An 18,808-nucleotide genomic window follows, 5' to 3' on the forward strand; every position below is an offset into this window, starting at 1 on the left:
CTACGTGCATCATGCGTGTGATGAGGTGTTTTCCGCAATCGTTACCAGAGCAAGTAATTTTCGGTAAGTTGCGCTCTACATTACCGTCAGATCGGAAAGTCAACTATATATACCTTTAATTTACTGGCGCTCTGTAGCTCTGTTGTACGAGTAGTCCGGTAGCTGAAGCAATCAATAAGGAACAAATCGGAGATAGCGTCCAAACTTTGCAGATCGCTTTGTATTATGGTCTGTAAACATGGAAAAATAGTTTTGTCCAACCAAACCACGGGCTTCAATTGTTATTAAACAATTCGTAAAAATTTACCATTTTTTTTCTTAGTTTTTCTCATATAACTTTTTTTGTGGCTGTCGGATTGCAAAAATAGCTAAAGATATTTTGTTCGTTATTTAAATATCTACCAATCTGTGTAAATTAGATCATTGGAAGACTTTTTTTCGCGAAGTTATATTGCAAAAAAGTGCAAAAATCGTCGTTATAAATTGTCATTTTGAAACATCCATAACTTTTATAATGTTTGATGAAAATGCTTCAAAATTTGGTATTCGATAGCTCTTATAGAGATCTTAAGCCATGCTCAAGGCTTTTCTTGTATTATGAAAAATAACGTAAATAAACTATAATTAATTAAAAAATTCATTTGATTGTCCTGATCGTTAAAATTGAGCTAGACTGAAACTTTAAAATGGATTTTATTCAGAATACAAAGGACTTCAATATTGTAAAGAAAAAAACTTTTTTTTTTAATTTTTACCCCGATTTTTTACAAAATTTAATTTTGCAATATTAACAAATTAACATTACTCGATCATTTTCTATTGTGGAGAAGTAGAACTAGTTCCATCTAATAGTGTATATTTTTACACAAATTTACAAAAAAAAATTTTTACGATATGATGTTTTTAACTATAGTTATTAACAGTTTAGTGTTTTTTGCAATTGTTTAATTTCTATCGGTTTTTTCAATTAAAAAAAAATATTTTAGTATCTACATAGCATCCGTTGTTGTTATATATGACTTACAGATTTTTTAACAAATAATTGACAGTTAGAAAAAATTACTTATTTATACAGTTTTACGTGCGATAACGGCCTGTGTACGGCGGATTGCATATTTCAGGCGTTTCCATACCAGTTCGAAAAATCATATTATTTGATCTTTTACTTTTATTATTGTTTTGTAATAACTAAAAATACATAAACATACATTTTTATACAAAATTTATTATGTGAATGCAAGAAAATACGATGTACATGATATTTGTTGCATAAATTTTTTATAAAATACTATTTCTTATATTTTACGTTTTTTTGTTACTGGTGTGTGATCACTATCACTCTCGGTGTCATCTTCTATTTCGGCGAACAAGATGTCATCAGAATCGTCTTCTAATACTATATAATTAGGAAAAGCATTTTACTGTGAAGGTAAAAATTGTGCTAACATGGAAGACAGAATAGTGTCTCTTAGTGAAGATGAAGATGATAACGACATATACAGTACTCAGAACGTAGAGCATGAGCAAATTCAAATTCAGATGAGTGAATTAGTATTAGAAGACGATTCTGATGACATCTTGTTCGCCGAAATAGAAGATGACACCGAGAGTGATAGTGATCACACACCAGTAACAAAAAAACGTAAAATATAAGAAATAGTATTTTATAAAAAATTTATGCAACAAATATCATGTACATCGTATTTTCTTGCATTCACATAATAAATTTTGTATAAAAATGTATGTTTATGTATTTTTAGTTATTACAAAACAATAATAAAAGTAAAAGATCAAATAATATGATTTTTCGAACTGGTATGGAAACGCCTGAAATATGCAATCCGTCGTACACAGGCCGTTATCGCACGTAAAACTGTATAAATAAAAAATTTTTTCTAACTGTCAATTATTTGTTAAAAAATCTGTAAGTCATATATAACAACAACGGATGCTATGTAGATACTAAAATATTTTTTTTTAATTGAAAAAACCGATAGAAATTAAACAATTGCAAGAAACACTAAACTGTTAATAACTATAATTAAAAACATCATATCGTAAAAATTTTTTTTTGTAAATTTGTGTAAAAATATACACTATTAGATGGAACTAGTTCTACTTCTCCACAATAGAAAATGATCGAGTAATGTTAATTTGTTAATATTGCAAAATTAAATTTTGTAAAAAATCGGGGTAAAAATTGAAAAAAAAAATTTTTTTTTTTACAATATTGAAGTCCTTTGTATTCTGAATAAAATCCATTTTAAAGTTTCAGTCTAGCTCAATTTTAACGATCAGGACAATCAAATGAATTTTTTAATTAATTATAGTTTATTTACGTTATTTTTCATAATACAAGAAAAGCCTTGAGCATGGCTTAAGATCTCTATAAGAGCTATCGAATACCAAATTTTGAAGCATTTTCATCAAACATTATAAAAGTTATGGATGTTTCAAAATGACAATTTATAACGACGATTTTTGCACTTTTTTGCAATATAACTTCGCGAAAAAAAGTCTTCCAATGATCTAATTTACACAGATTGGTAGATATTTAAATAACGAACAAAATATCTTTAGCTATTTTTGCAATCCGACAGCCACAAAAAAAGTTATATGAGAAAAACTAAGAAAAAAAATGGTAAATTTTTACGAATTGTTTAATAACAATTGAAGCCCGTGGTTTGGTTGGACAAAACTATTTTTCCATGTTTACAGACCATAATACAAAGCGATCTGCAAAGTTTGGACGCTATCTCCGATTTGTTCCTTATTGATTGCTTCAGCTACCGGAAACCGGACTATACTACCAGCGGTGTCGCAGGCACATCTATATATTCTATATGTATACAAGTAGGAGTACACACACAACACAACCGCACCTTTGCGGTCGTCGGAGCAATTGTTGTGCATATAGGATCAAGCTCAAGCCTTTTTCCCGTAAGTTTTATACAATTTTTTGTTTACTTAGGTATAAGTTCCGTTCATTCGTCGGTCCTTTGGCTAATATCATTGGTAATTTACAGTGCAAACATGAGCAGGAAAGGCAAACGGCCCCCAATGTAACCTCACCCATGGCATCAGGGGTTTGTTGTCGCAACACTCTGCAGAAAAGCTGCTTTTGCTCCGAAACTCCGAATGAAAAGTTCCCATCGCCCATTAAGTACCAGGAAACTGATTCATTGCAGCTGTATTGTAAGCTTTTAGCGTGGATACACACTGCAGTGCTGATTCATGAAAATTGCAGGCGTGCAGTGTGAACCGTTATGATGCTGCCACAGCGAGTTTCAGCTTTAAATCGTCGCTGTGACCGATGCCTTCGAGTTTAATTTACATTGTACCAGGATGACCGGCTCGATAGTACTCTGGTTGGTCGTGGGCTTGGCTGGGCCGTCCTGGGCCCAGTTGAGCATGGGTTGTTTCAAGAACTCGGCACCGGAGCCGATACTCCCTGTTCTAGTTGCCAAGAAGATCGTTTCACCTGCCGAGTGCATACAGGAGTGCAGGGCTCGTTATTACATGTGAGTCTGTTTGGGACTTTCTTTGAGTGGTGCAGTGCGTTGGACGTTACTTTTTTTTTTTTAAGCTCAAATTTTGTTGGTTGCCCATATTCAAAGAGTTGATTGCACGTTTGACTTGTAGGTTTTCGGGATTGATAAATGGTGTTCAATGTTCCTGTGGTAGTCACTACGGTAAGACTGAACCATCCAACGATTGCAAAGACGTGTGCCTGGGTGATACCAATCAATTTTGTGGATCCGACGAAGCCATCAACATATACTCGACTGGACAGAAAGGTAGGCTGTTTTGATCTTACTGAGTGACATTTTTCAAAACAATCATCATTTGTAGGTCCTAGTCCGCCAAGGAGTGTAGCCGTTACGAATTTTGGGCAGGACACGTTGGAAGTCAACTGGTTGTCGCCAGATATTCCCAATGGAAAAATAGTTTCTTACACAGTGAAGGCTGAAGCCATTGAAACCTTTTCGTCAGTTCCACTACAAGCAGTTCAGAACGAGGTGCAAGGAGAATTTTCCAACGTAACGACTCTCTATGGTTTGCACCCAGGCACCAAGTATAACATCACCATTTTTGCTACCAATACGCAAGGCTCCAGCGACGTGTCGTACACTATTGATTGGACTCGTTTGGGTCCACCTAGCAAGCCTAGCATGCCAAAAATCGTTTCGATGAGCGAAAAAACAATCACAATCGAAGTTCCAGAAGGACATAGCGAAAATGGCCCTCTGTCATTTTACCATGTCGTTGTGGTGCAAGCAGGAACGATACCTCCGATGGGACACGATGTTATGTATGAAAATTACATCAAATCGAGCAGAGAAGGCTACGGGTATTACATTACGGGAAGGTTCGACGATTCTGATTTCGGCCTGTACAAAAATTTCGTCGTTGGCGACGAGAGAATCATCGGAGGATACTATAACGCTCCATTGAACAATAAGAATGGACTGCCAGGGGTAAAAATAATTTTCATAAAAATATCCGTGCTTCATTGATACTTAAAATTCAGTTGGATATCATTTTTTTTTTTTTTTTCAGATTGGAATCGCTGTTGAGTCGCGAGATCGGGGAGAGGTACAGTACAGCTATTCCGATTTGACCATGGGCTGGCGAAAAATTGAATTCCTCGCCAATGAAAGTCCGGGTCCCAGCACAATCAGAATCGTACTCTGGGTTCTAATTGTGATATTGAGCATTTTACTCGTGGCATCGGTGCTCTTCTTTTTGATGTTGCGTCAAAGATTTCAACAGGTAGGAACAAAAAAAATCTAATGCAATTTCCATGTGGCGTAAAACACGTGTGTTTTGCACTCACAGGTGCGAATGCAAAGGCTACCCGAATCTCAGGAACTGACACTGCAAGGACCTTTGTATGAAGTAGACAACATGGCTTACATTCCCGAGGATGTGCCAGAAAGGACGAATCACTACCAGGAGCTGAAGACCAAAGTCTGGAGTATACCTCGAAATAATTTAAACTTTGATCCAAATCCAATGAAGAGGGGAATGTTTGGTACCATACATTTGGGTACGGTTCAGAGGGACGCGAGCATGGTACCGGTGTCGGTTCACAAAATTTCCGACACGGCTCTGAGAAACTCGGAAAAAAGGTAGGTACCAACAATCTACCTTCATCCGTGGTGTTGCAAAAAACATTTACATAACTTTGTTTACAGAAAAATGCTGCGCGAGCTCGACATTTGCATAAAAGCAGGTAGCTCCAAGTACCTCGCCAGCCTCGTAGGCAATTGCGAGACTCAGGACGTTGTGTTCGTGGTGATCGAAATGCCACCGCAGAATCTCAAAGCTCGATTACTGGCAGCTCGTTCGGGCGACCATTTTCCACACGAGCAAATATTGCGGATAGGCGCTTGTATAGCCAATGCTCTCAGGCACTTGGACAGTCTCAAGATCATTCACACTCGCGTGTGTGCCAGGAGCGTGGGTTTAAATGCCGATTGGTCGCCCAAACTTATGGGTCACGGTGAATATTCTTTGCTGTCGATATTAACCACTTTCTACAAAATTTTAAAATGTCTTTAATAAACATCCTTTCTGGTAGGCATATCGAAGTATGCATTGGAGGACGTCAAGTTTGCCAGATGGACGGCGCTTGAGTGTTTCAGCAACCAAGTGAAACACCAGCCGGGTGTGGTGTGGGCCTATGGCGTGTTACTTTGGGAGATGTTCAGCATGGGAGGTACACCCTACTCCAATCTTGAAATGGATAGTGACGTCGAGAATGCGGTCAACGATGGCTTGAGACTCCAGCAGCTCATGGATATGCCCGATCCGATTTATGAAGTCATGAGCTCCTGCTGGCTTACCGATCCCGAGGAGAGGCCAACTTTTGATGAGCTTGTTCGATTGGTGAGTAAGATTTGCCATATTCGTTTTAGCTGTAATTTGTTATTGTAGTTTTATAATTTTTCTATTGTTATTTCTTTTAGAACACGCTATCAATATGTCCAATAACATCAATAACAGAGGCATACAGGCCAGAGTTGGAATTGAACATGAACTGAATCGGTATGTTCAGCGTTGCAGTTTAAAAATATGCACGGTGAGCTGATTGAGTCAGGTGATAAACAATTCTTCGATTGCAATAGCATTTTTACCGCGAGGTATTTATTTTTTAAGCCTGGCAAAACAATTTTAGTTACCAAGTCACGATTGATTACGAGTGACCAAAAATAAGATTGTTTTGTCTCGTTTGTTTTTATAAATTTTGTTTATACATGTTTTATATCGTTTTTTATACTTTTTGTGGCACAAATATCTCGATTACTGAGGTACTTAGAGTTACGTCATATACAGCTATTAAATAGCAAATTTCTAGCGTAGAATCTCAGCAACGAACAAGACAAAAAACTTTTTCCGTCCATTGTGTACTTTAAGTTGATTTTTATTATATATTTTAATTTTAGCATTACTTTATACACATAAAACAAACGAGTGTTTAAAAATTTGTATAGACTGATTCAATTTTTAAAAAGTCTTACTTTAAGAAAGTAAGCTTTCTAGGAGCCAAATTTTTTGCAGATTTTTTTAAACTATGTATTTTTAAGTCGTAACTTTTATTATATATTTAAGAAAGTTGACGGTGTGATTTTTTAAAGTATTTATCCTCAATCTATAAGTTTCCTACAAAATATCAATTATATTTATCTTATATCAATCTAAATTCGAGTACTTTTATCTATATAGTGTGACTTGCTAGTTATAAGATGCAAAAAGTATTTTATAGTATTTTTGCAATAATTAAAGAGATTTAGATCTGATAAGTATATCTTTACAACTCTAAAAAGTATTTTTACACTGAAATACAAATATTTAAACAGTTTAAAGGATACTAGGGCAAATAAAGAAAACCAGTGTGCATTATGAAATATAATCTCTGTATTTTATACTAAATATTGACAATGCCTTAATCTATACAAATAAACAATTACAAAATCGCCGATACTTTAACTACATAATAGTACAATCGCACAGAGCTTTGGCGTTCAAGTTTGCATGCAAAACTACACTTTTGTACGTCTTGATGTCGCCAAAATTGTAAATATTCATCAACTAATAATATCAATTGGCGAGTAAATCGAACAATGTATTTTTAATCCGAAAAATTGTATATAATTACAATATTAATACAAAACGATGCTGATATGTAATATTTACTTTTTTCTACGAAATGTATACTTTTTGTCACAGCATTAAAATTTACAAGAGCTTTTGTATAAAAGTCATTATTGGTGTTTTTCTTCACACGGAATCTTATCCTCGGTATCCTTTGGGTAATCAAAAATAATGGCCTCTTACACACGTAATACCTTTGGGATGCTGTTTAAAACTCGTGTACACAGAGTTTTTAGCTTATTAATAATCTTAACGTAGGTCAAATTTAAAAAACAAAAAAAAAAAAAAAAAACATGTAAATGGTCGCTGAACCGATTGAAACTACTCGCGGGCTTTGACGTTTGAAAGCAAAGCATTAAAAATATGCATAAAAGTCTCCTTACAAAAAAAAAAAACTGTTTATACAGTTTACACTTTACAAGTACGATGATTATTGAATGACACCACAGTGTCTACACTACCATGACTTATTCGAATTTTCAACCTCGAAAACTACTACCAAAACACACACGCACTCACAATCGTTTGGAATGTCGATGCACGAAAGCATTAAAATGCTAAATGATTCAAACCGGCATTAACCAACTTTTCATGGAAAAACGTTCTCTCTTCAGCTGCCGCCTGGTAACGCTTAAATTTTTCTCCTTCAAAGCACCAAGCCAGTCTACCTCCCCTACATCTAAATATGGCTACAGAACACGGTTCATTCTCCTTGGACTGAAACACAAATTAAATATTCAATTAACAACCATTTACGAGGTGAGGTACAGATCGCTCATCGGGTAAAAAAAAAAAGAAAAAGTAATGAATGTACTTGCATAGTAGAGAGTCCCAATGGCAATCCAGCTGTAGAATCAATCGACGATTGCCTCGGCCTGGGCTACTGGGCTCATGTCGGCTGGGACGACACCTTGCTCGAGTGAGAGTTGAGGATCTTGGGATTGGTGACGGGCGAGCCCATCTTGGCCTTATTCCTCTTGGGACAGAGCAATTGACGGTACGCCTCCCTGTACAATTTGTTGGTGCCCGTGTAGATGAACGGATTGATGACGGCCGACGCCCAAGCGAGTACCGAGGCAAGCACGTGGACGGTGGGTACCTTCATCTTGTCCTCGAGACAATTGGCCAGCATGAGGGGCATGTAGCACAGCAAGTAGCACAGGAATATGGTAAGCATGAGCCAAGTGACCCTCGAGTCCTCGCGCTTGACGAAGCCGCTCTTCCTTTGACCGGCGCCTTGGCTCATGTGGGCCTTTATGTTGCGACGGCTCTTCCTTACCCGCCAGTAGATGCACAGGTACGAGAATATGATGACCAAGCAGGGCAGGAGGAAACCCACGACGAACAGGAGCTTTTTCGGGCTGCGGTTGTTCTTCTTCAGTATCGTGCAGGAGAAGCTTGACTCGTCCAGGCCCAACTCGCCCCAGATCCCGAGCAACGGGGGAATCAGGAGGGAGAAGCTGATCGTCCACACGGCTACGAGCATCAAGCAAATGCCCCTCGGCGTGTAGATTCTCGGGTAGATGTCCGCCCTCGAGATCAAAACGTACCTATTTGGGGAAAAACAAAATCGACAAAAATCGTCATTCCCTTGATTCCCTCTGTGGGCTTCGAACAAAGTTCATCATCATCGAAAAGCTCCAAGAGCTAACACTGGTTTTTTTCAAGAGCTACGTTGGCCATCAATTGTCAATGACTCACACGCTCAAGTGCGCGCGGCAGCATCGGAGCCGCTGAAATTTACGACGATTCTCCAGAGAAAGAGAGTGTCGGTACAAGAGCTCTTCTTATCTATCCTGAAGGGGGAGGGGAAAAAAAAAAAAAAAACAACGAACCTGTTGATGGTGATGGCGACCATGCTGAGGAGGGAGACGGCCACATTGCCGTAGAAGAAGAGCGGGAACACGCGGCAGAGAGCGTCGCCCAGTATCCAAGCCTCGTAGAAGTATCTGGTGGCGGTGAGGGGCAGGTTCACGCTCGCGAATATCAAGTCCGAGACGCTGAGGCTTATCACGAAGGCCGTCGTGGCGTTTCGCCTCAGTCGGGCCGAGCGCAACAATGCCACCACTGTTATGGAGTTGCCTGGTGCGCCGAGAAGGAGCCAAAGTGTCAAGAGAAGCAAAAAAATGAATAATAGTCAATGGATTTCTTTGTGTTTCGTTAAGTACTGCAAATTTATAATTTCATACAGGAAAGTTGAATGTTACTGGGAGAAAATCATTTACTGGAACAAAGTTTCGTTACCATGATCGTTAATTGATTTTAAAATAGTTATTTTTGCATCATTAAGCCGATGTTTTTAATTGTATGTAACAAATTTAAGAATTTCAGGATGAATATATTAACTATGATAATCGTACTTATAACAATATAATTTAAGTACGTCAAATGTATAATGACTTGTGAAATTTTATTTAAATTTTAAATAGATACTTGACATTTTTTACAATTTGTTATTGTTTTGTTTTAATTTACGAAACAATTGGAGTATAAAAGTGTTCTTCAATTTTTATATTTTCTAATCATAATTTCTTAATTTTACTCGGAATCTCAATTTCATCAACTATGTCATAATGTTATTGTATCTTACAACAAAGCTCTTTTGATAATTTGATCAAAACTTTTTTTTTGTTGGATATAGATAATTGAATTTTATTGCATTGACTTTGTTACAGATTGTAAGCTAGTATTTTTAGATAAGTACTACAAAAAGATAAGAAAACGATTGAAATGAGAGCCTTAGTGTGTCACCACGTACAGTAACATATAAATTTAGTGAATAATGATTCATACGGACACTCGATAAAATTTAACAATTTCAATGTAAACTCCATATTTTTTTTTATATCTTATCCTAATTTAAATCATAAGACCAATGTAAATTGTTTTGTAAAAAATATTGAATTTCGATTATTTTTCCAAAACAGTGTACACAGCCAAGTCCCTTCCAGTCACCAGAGCGACCTAAATATCAAAAGCAATAATCCATCAATGACTCACGTAATTTCGCTCGTCAAGTAAACGCACACCACACACGGATGGTCCGAAATAGAGAGCAACATCTTTTTTTTTTTTTTTCTCACTCCCTTTTCTAATCGTCATCATCAGCATCCACCGTGACATAAACAAGTGCTCGGTACCACTTAATTTCAACCAATTAAGCGAGGAAAGCCGCTCCTAAACCGCTTTCTTTGTGTATCTCTCTCTCTTTCTCGAGTTTTTCCCGCCGCGTTTTATCATCTCTCTCTGGGTGTCTCTCGCTATACGTATGAATTTACGAAAGACCGAAGACCGGCTGCGTTTCATGTGTGCGCATATTATGTAGTGAGTCACTTTTACCCTATGGGTATAATATTGCGAAGACGCCCGTTGGAGGCAATATTATCAGAGGCGGCGATCGTCGTTGAGATTCGTTTGGCTCAATTTCTTCTTACGAGAAGATGATGACGATGGCCGCACGTGGCGCCCGAGTTTCAGATTTTACGGGCGCTTTTTTTTCGTACAACCACTCGAGTCGTTTTTTTTTTTTATGCTTATGTGGGGGATAATTTATTGTTTTTGAGACAAATTGGAAAATTTAGATTAGATTTTTTTTTTTTTTTTCATTACTTATCAAGCAAATAAATTGGTACCTTACATCTAAAAATAAATATTTATTTTTTAATTCAGCGTTAAGTAAGAAAATTTAAGTCTGGGATAGTACATTTTTTAAATAAAAATTAAGATGTTTTGAATCAATTGTATTTATATAGGTACATCAAATTAATTAAATTATATTAAACTTGGCGATTTCAGAAAAAAAGACTACTTTTTTCAAATACCAAGACTTGTAAATTTAAGGAAGAACATTTTTAGTCACTTACCCAATTGTGCATATGCCGACAATATATAATATTTTTTTACAATTAATATCAGCACAACTGTTAACTACAAAAAAAAACCACAAGAAAAAAAAAACAATTTAAATGGACAACTAAATTTAAGAGTGATTTATTGTATGTGAAATCACAATTGATTGATCAAGTCAAAGATGTCAAATAAATTAATACAGTGTAGCTACATCATCGAATTTTCTGTCTAAAATTAAATCACATCTCGTATAAAATTAATAAAAATCAGCGGTACTTGTTCCTTTTCGTAATTAGATTGAAATACTGACAGTTTAAGTCGATAGCCATTATCGCGTTATATCTTATCTCTATAGCATTACCACGCGTTATATATCATTTGTGGTAATTGATCTATTTTCCCCTGAAACGCTGAAAAAAAACTGCGCCAATGTTTACCCAACGCGGAGGTCGAAAGAGCTTCCCAACAAATCCGACACCCCGAAACTACAGTGTGTACATTGTAATGCAAATAAGAGAGACACGCACCACCGGTGACGGCTCAATGCCCCCCACACCGCGCTCATTGACTCATCCATCTTTTTTTTTTCCTCTCTCTTTTCTCTTCCACCACATCATTTAACGCGCGGAATCTCATTAAGCCCATTAACGCTGCTGTAGTAGCTGCTACTTGCTCTCTCTCCGCCACTTTAATTGTGACCTCATCTCACAGTGTATCAATTCCCTGCTATACTCTCCCATCGGCCCCTTCGTGCTTTTTTTTTTTTTTTTTTTTTTTCTTGTCGCGATCGCCCTTTTTTCCGCAATTTTTCTTCAACTCCGTTATGCTCCAGATGTGGCAACTGATGGTCGTATGTGTACATAAATACACGCGGCGTATGTGATTTTGGTATACTTACCGTACACCCCCCCAAGATACACACTTATACACGCGTGTACGTCGTTTGAGTTTATTGTCTTAATTTTTTTTATCTTGGTTTATTGACTCTAATTCGAGACCGTGAATATTTATGGAAATTTATTCATTTTGATACTCGCGTGTAAAATATTTAATCAAATTTAATAATATAATTGTGGTATTCACAAATTAGGACGTATATTATATACTTTTCATTAATTTTTTTTTTTTTTTTTATTTCTTAACAATGCATTATTTTTATGGACGATTTTTTTGTTCTTTTTGTAATACAGTACTTTAAAAAAAAAAAAAAAAAAATGTATTCTAGTGAAAAATAAAAAAAAATTTGAAAAATCTTTAAACGTTTGAGGAAAAAGTATAGAAATATTCGTTACAACAATTTATTACTAACTTTATAGATTTTTAGAAAAAAATAAAACATTTCTGTGTATTTTTAGAAAGTACCCTAATGTTTGTTGTAATAAATGTTTGAAAAAATCTACGGAATAATTTCGACCAGATCTGGATAATTATTTATTTATTGATTCTCAAAAAAAAAAAAAAAAAAGAAAAAGCAAATCTTACAACAGCACCGTGAAGTGCTTTGTATTATTTAAAATCCATTCGCATCGATAGGTATACAAGAGAGCATAGAATAAATTTAATCACGGCGTCGCTCGAACGTAATAGATACGTACCTGATGCACAGTAAAAAAAAAAAAAAAAAAAAAAATGGGAGCCAGAGCATACTTTATGTAGCTTCAAAGCTATTCGTCGTTCCAGTGGATGGTTTGTAATTTTTATACACGCGTACCCCATTCGTAGGTGTATAGAGGCGAGCGGATATTAAAATAGAAGGTCCCGAGTGCATGTGTGTGTTTAATGTAAACGAGGTAGTATGGCCCGAGTAATACATTAGAGGCCTTTATTTTTCCAAGAGTAGCGCGTGTCCCTAAATAGGGTACACTTGTGCGTATACTATCGCTTGATGTACATACGCTACCGTCGATGTATTGTAAAGCGTCCGTCACGCAGGGATGAGAAGTAGGTTGATTTGTGTCTAAAAGGGGGATCGAAAGTGTACAGGGATACTTTTATTGATCTATTTTTAAAATAATTTTTAATTTGATTTTTCGAGGATTAAAAAATGCGATTCGTTTGTCGTTGAGTTCAAAAATATACGAGACAATACGTGTGGTGACTACATTATACATTTTTTCCGAGTCCCAAGTATGGTCTTGGATTTGTAAAACATGCATGCATGCATGGGCATACGTAATCATACTGTACGCTTATATACCTATGTAGCTTTGTATTTTAATTCCGAAGTATACATTTCATTCGTCCACTCTTTTTTACATACTTGACGGACTTAATTTTATTAAAATTTTTAACAATCAAAAATACTCAACTTTGACATTTTAAACCGTGGATAAAATATATTTGTTTTTTATTTATTTATTGGTCACGTATTTTTAATTAATTTTTATTTAACTTTATGGATAGCAAATAATTTTTTTTTTTTTTTTAAGAACGTTGACAATACACTTGTAAATGCAATAAGTAGCATTAACATGAAAATGGTAAAATTGTATCTCAATTTGTTACATTTTATTTTTTCCGCAACTTTAATTTATCCATTACAAATCACTCAATTCATCCATCAATTGTTAAATCACTAATGTATTTTGATTATTTTTTTGTTCATAACATTTTTAAACCCCAAAGTAACAAAATTATTTTTATTTTAATCATGACTTTTAAATCATAGTCACATCTTGAAACAATAAACTTATCCTGAATTATTAATATTGTACTTTTTTAAATAAGAAAATGAAAAAAAAAACCTTATAAAAATATATACTGGTGTTTTATTATTTGTTAATCCTCTTTCGATTAAACGAAAATTAAAAAAAAAAAAAAAAAAAAAAACAAAAGAAAAACGGAAAATATCCTCACCTAAAATACCAACAATACTGAAGAGTACGGCGCAGCCGGCGGCGAACAGCGTCACCCAGCGCGGGTACAGCATCACATTCTCGACCATTTTTCTATATTGAAAAACAATCTTCTTTTGCGTTTTTTTTTCTCCTTCCGGTATCCGATTCAGCCGGTCACATCACCTTATCGACATTTCGCCTGTTGTAAAAACACACGCACATTGTATTAAAAAATACTAGTAATTCGCAGTAAGGAGGGTCCATTAAAATTTGCCAAATAAAAAAAAAAAAAAAAATAGTTGGGGATGTAATGAGAAAAATTTTAGTTAAAAGAGGTAATTTTTTTAAATTTAATTAATTTGTTTCCTACAACGAAATACTTAGCTATAAATTAACAGCTTCTTATTTTGGATAAAAAGTTTTCACTGCTCAGACTGTTATTTTTTTAATTGAATAATTTACTGAAAAATAAGTGGGGAAATCTCCTTAATGTTGAACGCAATTACAATTGTAAAATTACGAAAAGTAAAAAAATTATTTAACAAGTATCGAAAATTTTTCGCGAATACGAGCACACACATATCACGGGGGGCAGCGACGCGACGACACCCGATGTACCGCACCTATTTTCGTCGCTCATTCTCTCTGATGCATGCAGATTCTAAAAGGGAATCCGATGATGGTCGACGACGCCTATTTTCGATAAGATCTGGGACCGAGATCTCGTTGGATGTTTAGCGTATGTGCGCGACTTGTCTAATTTTCTTTGGCAAAATCAATTGATTCCTTAGTGGAACAAATCATTGAGGAAATAAAAAATATTAAATAAAAATTTTTTGTACAAGACAAAATTTTTTTTTTTTTTTTAATATTTGAGAATAATTTTTTTTTTTTTGTAGAACACTTTTCTTTGCATTATAACTTTTTCCTAGAAGTGCCGTTTTTTTTCATTGCTATTTATCAGATAGTACGCAGCAAAGTTATTCGAAAAATAATGCACCCTATAAAAGAGAAAAAAATATTGCTAAGAAAAAATTGTCAAAGTATTTGCAAAGTATTTGTTTGAACGCTTCAAGTTAATTTTTATAAGGAGCTATTTTTTGCTCGAAATACATTGTGTTAATAAACTGTAAATATTTTACAGCAAAAGTATTCCATTATACTGTGAAAAAAAAAAAAACCAAAGTATTTGAATATTTGTTATAGTATTTTAATTCAACATTTATTTTCTTTTATTGTACGGCACTTTTTGTACTGAAATAAAAAGTCATGTACTTAAGTACTGTATCGTAGATAGTAATTAAAAAAAAAAAAAAATTACAAGGCAAAGCGTTGGAAAATTCATAAAACAAGGCCTATTTATATGTATTGTACCATTAAATTTACAATATTGGTGTTAATGGGCCGAGATTATAACGAATTAACGACGTGCTTTCGAAGGTAGTAATAACGCTGTTGGCGACTAATTGGTCTATTTCCGAGGCGTGAAGATCGATCTCTTTTTTTTCATTCCTCTCACATTGTCTAGAAAAATTTTATTTGCATGGCATCCTTTTTCTTTTTTTTTTTTTTTAGTAAGCAATTATAAAAGCGTGGGAATGCAAATCGCGATCGTGTAATACATAAATACACATCTGGTAAGCAGATTTTTGGCCCCCACGAGCGCGGCAATGGATGGGAAAAGAGGTGCATTTAGCGGTGAATTTCCTTTGAGGAAAAAAAAAGAACCAGAAAATTTTCATGCACTGTTTAACTGTTGAAACAAAAAAAGGGGGAAAAAAAGTTGAATCAAGCGGAAGCACGCAAAATATGAGGAGAGAGCCTCTGCAGCAGCTGACGCAGAAAGGCATGACAGTGTTCTCGAGTGCCTAGCTTTTTTTTTTTTTTTTTTTTGCGACGACGACGACTAAGTACTGCGAAAGATCGCCGTATAGCTTCGTTCTGCGGTTTTTGCAGGGGATGCGAGATAAAGAGGACAGCCTGAGCATTTATCGCCACACTTACTTGCGAGCGTATTTTTTTTTTTTGTCTTCGTATGAAGTTTCTTATTGATATGTATTACGGGATGGTAAATAAAGGGACGGATGAAAGATATGAAATTTCTGTCAAGTTGACGAAAATGCCGGTGTGGTGCGTTTAACGCGGAGTAAAAGATGAAGGAAGAGCCTGATTTATCGCGCGTTTGAGTTATTTTTTAAAACTATTATGAATATTTGAATGTAATCCATGGGGTTATTTTTGTCAAAAGTCGAAGGATTTCAAATTGCCTTATGTTTCTTGACTGATGATCCCTTTTATCATTTTAAAAATTACAATTCCAAGTTAGTCATATCAATTATATAATGATTCATAATTCTTTTACTTGTTTACTGTACATTTTCACAGCAACATGGAAACAAACAATACTGTTTACGCTTGAGATGGCACATCATGCATGGCAGTGAACAAGTTATTCTTTTCTGGGATTGGAAAAATAAAAAATGATTGACCCAAAATTTAATCGATTATACCAAACTAATTATTAAACAAAACAACACATGCAAAAACATGGTATATTGTCAAATGAACAAATTGAGTGTTCCCTTCGAGATAAAAGTGAGAGCTTTCTTCATCTTGGCATTCAAAGAAGACGTAATCAAAATGATTGTTTTTCCTTCAATCAAACACACTATTAAAGTTCTCTTTTTACAAGCCATATCAAATTAGCTCTCAAACCACGACAGCAAAAAACCTAAGAATAATCTCTTTGTTCACTCATACAGGGAAGTATTCAAGAACGAAGAACCAAACTCAAGCCACCTGTGCAACAGCAACAAATACAATTCAACGAAAAACAAATAAAACAGCATTGCCCATATAGCTTGGAGAAAAGCAATTATTGCTTTGATACGTAAAACGCCAACCGGAAGAATAGAAAACCACCATAATCACAAATGACCAGAGTACATCCTTCGATGATCAGTGATTACTCAGCAGAACAGGTGCCGGAAAAGACGTAAAGGGGGACCTTGAATATCAGCTGTCACTTAACCATAACTGTGAATTTCACTTTTTTCCAATTAACGAACGGACAAATAATATACCCGCACACACAGAATAGGTGGGCACAAAAAACGTGCTCGTCATCGTGGAAAAGTCGATGTCTGCTCTGTAATTGCATACATAAATACACTGATGATGTTACGCGGTTCTCTACATCCAAATCAAGGTACGGAATCTACGGAACGGTAAGTATAGAGAACACATAGGCGTACGACACCTATACACTCTTATTTTCTTTATTGTATCGTAAACATGAGCAAGACGTGTATTGTCAATCGATGTAACTTACCCAAGTATTTATTGTAAAATGTTTGTAGCATCAGCACCTATAGGACACCGGAATCTACAGACAAATAATTCCTTATCCGGTGGAAAGCGCAGCCGGCATTGCGTCGAAGCAACCACTTCTCGGTCACAAAAGTCAGGTAAACAAACCTCTCCTATGTGATTAATTCAAAACAAATTCACTTACACAACACAACCAAGCACATAATTAATACAAGAAAGAAAATAATCTGCGCAAATGATGAATCTAACTCTTGGATGATGTGTACTCGCGCGTGGCCGCACGTCGACTGAACTCATAACACAACAACACATCACCCGTTGAGCCGGTTGAAAGGAAAGGAGAAAGAGAGAGAGAGATCATGTCTCGCGCGTTCTGCGCGTTGCGTTGCACGCGTGTGTGTCTATACATGCATATTTAGCTGCAAAAGGCCTTAATAAAACTTCTTTTCAATCTAAAACGAATGGCATACGAATTATCAGTGACGTATATGCTGGTGGAGGCTGTTGCTGTCCCCCAGGATGACCAGGAATCCGGAAGTTCTGCGGTTACAGTGCGGTTGTAATGATAACAGACACAAACATGCAGATAACTCTTTGTTGCATAAGTACACAGGTATAAAGGTTGTACACTTGGTATTTTAATATATATCATACGTTAATTTGTTTCAATATTATAGTTAATTTTACTATTTCGTCGTTTATAAGAGTCACACATCTGCAAGTATTTCCATCTGCAAGTATCTGCAAGTATATTTATCAAGTAGTTATGATTGTGCTTATTGTAGCATGCATTTTTTGTGTTATTACTTGGTTTTATGTGACCGTAGATTCTAGAAAAAAAAAAAAAGGTATCCACATCGTGTTTTGTGAACAATTGTATTTTTAGTTTACAAATGTTAATACTCGCTATCAGGGCCCGTTAAGGGCAACCTAATGACCCAAATGCAAACCGAGATGGCGCATGTGCGTCACGGGTATGGAAATATATGTGAAAACCTATATCAAGGCTGTATGAATAAATATATAAATATAAATCTCTGCTGGAAATATATTCCAGGAAGCTATTTTATGATTATTGGCTATTTTAATTGGGATTTTAATTCAAACGTCTGCTATGTGAGCTTTGATTGTTCACCACCATGACCCGATGGCGCCACTAGTCGTTTGAACATGCAGTAGTGTTTCCGTCCCAATTTGGAATCACGTAATTTCTCTCATTAATGAATTTCGGAATTTTTAAGTTGTTAATTAAGTTCCGGTTGGTGTAGATTGGGGTGTCAGTTACTTCCCAGATTTTTTTTTTTTTCATGCCCACTGACATCTCATTATTTACCAAATCTTGAAATCCAAACCAAGAAAGATAAATCAAGAAACATGCCATGTGGATAAGAATTATTATTACCCCTTTTTTTTCACCACCTCAATATAAGGAAAGATAATTTGAAAATTTTACTATTCATACAAAATTAAGTTACTTCAAATTGGTCGTTTGGAATTTTACAAACAAAATGTCATGTGTTAAGTATGCGTTGGAGAAATCCTAGCACTGCTTTAAATCATCTCCCAGAAATGATAATTACTGTACGAAATTTAAATTAATCAAGTGGCAATTGGAGATCGTTATGGAGGTTTAA

General features: G+C 35.4%; 2 protein-coding genes across 3 annotated transcripts; one reads left to right on the forward strand and one right to left on the reverse strand.

Annotated features, from left to right (window-relative positions):
• The first annotated feature begins 2,876 nt into the window (after window positions 1-2,876).
• On the forward strand, window positions 2,877-7,227 carry LOC106641625 (tyrosine-protein kinase Wsck). Its single transcript, XM_089595166.1, has 9 exons — window positions 2,877-2,940; window positions 3,027-3,521; window positions 3,643-3,797; window positions 3,853-4,478; window positions 4,561-4,773; window positions 4,840-5,132; window positions 5,199-5,506; window positions 5,585-5,892; window positions 5,973-7,227. Exons 2-9 carry the CDS (start codon window positions 3,346-3,348, stop codon window positions 6,045-6,047), a joined length of 2,154 nt encoding a protein of 717 aa, XP_089451292.1. The 5' UTR covers window positions 2,877-2,940; window positions 3,027-3,345; the 3' UTR covers window positions 6,048-7,227.
• On the reverse strand, window positions 6,913-17,444 carry Tre1 (Trapped in endoderm 1). 2 transcript variants are annotated; one of them, XM_089595167.1, is made up of 5 exons: window positions 17,176-17,444; window positions 13,864-14,043; window positions 8,994-9,240; window positions 7,977-8,708; window positions 6,913-7,875 (listed from the first exon to the last, which is right to left on the reverse strand). In XM_089595167.1, the coding sequence occupies exons 2-4, from the start codon at window positions 13,949-13,951 to the stop codon at window positions 8,048-8,050; spliced, it is 996 nt and encodes a 331-aa protein (XP_089451293.1). In that variant the 5' UTR covers window positions 13,952-14,043; window positions 17,176-17,444; the 3' UTR covers window positions 6,913-7,875; window positions 7,977-8,047. The 2 variants fall into 2 exon arrangements, with proteins under 2 accessions (XP_089451293.1, XP_089451294.1); XM_089595168.1 differs by having other exon boundaries at window positions 7,973-8,708.
• Window positions 17,445-18,808: the final 1,364 nt, after the last annotated feature.

This window comes from Copidosoma floridanum, unplaced genomic scaffold, assembly GCF_036245765.1.
Source record: "Copidosoma floridanum isolate Cflo_tuat_1 unplaced genomic scaffold, Cflo_Japanese_pri ptg000025l, whole genome shotgun sequence".
Classification (NCBI taxonomy): Eukaryota; Metazoa; Arthropoda; class Insecta; order Hymenoptera; family Encyrtidae; genus Copidosoma; species Copidosoma floridanum.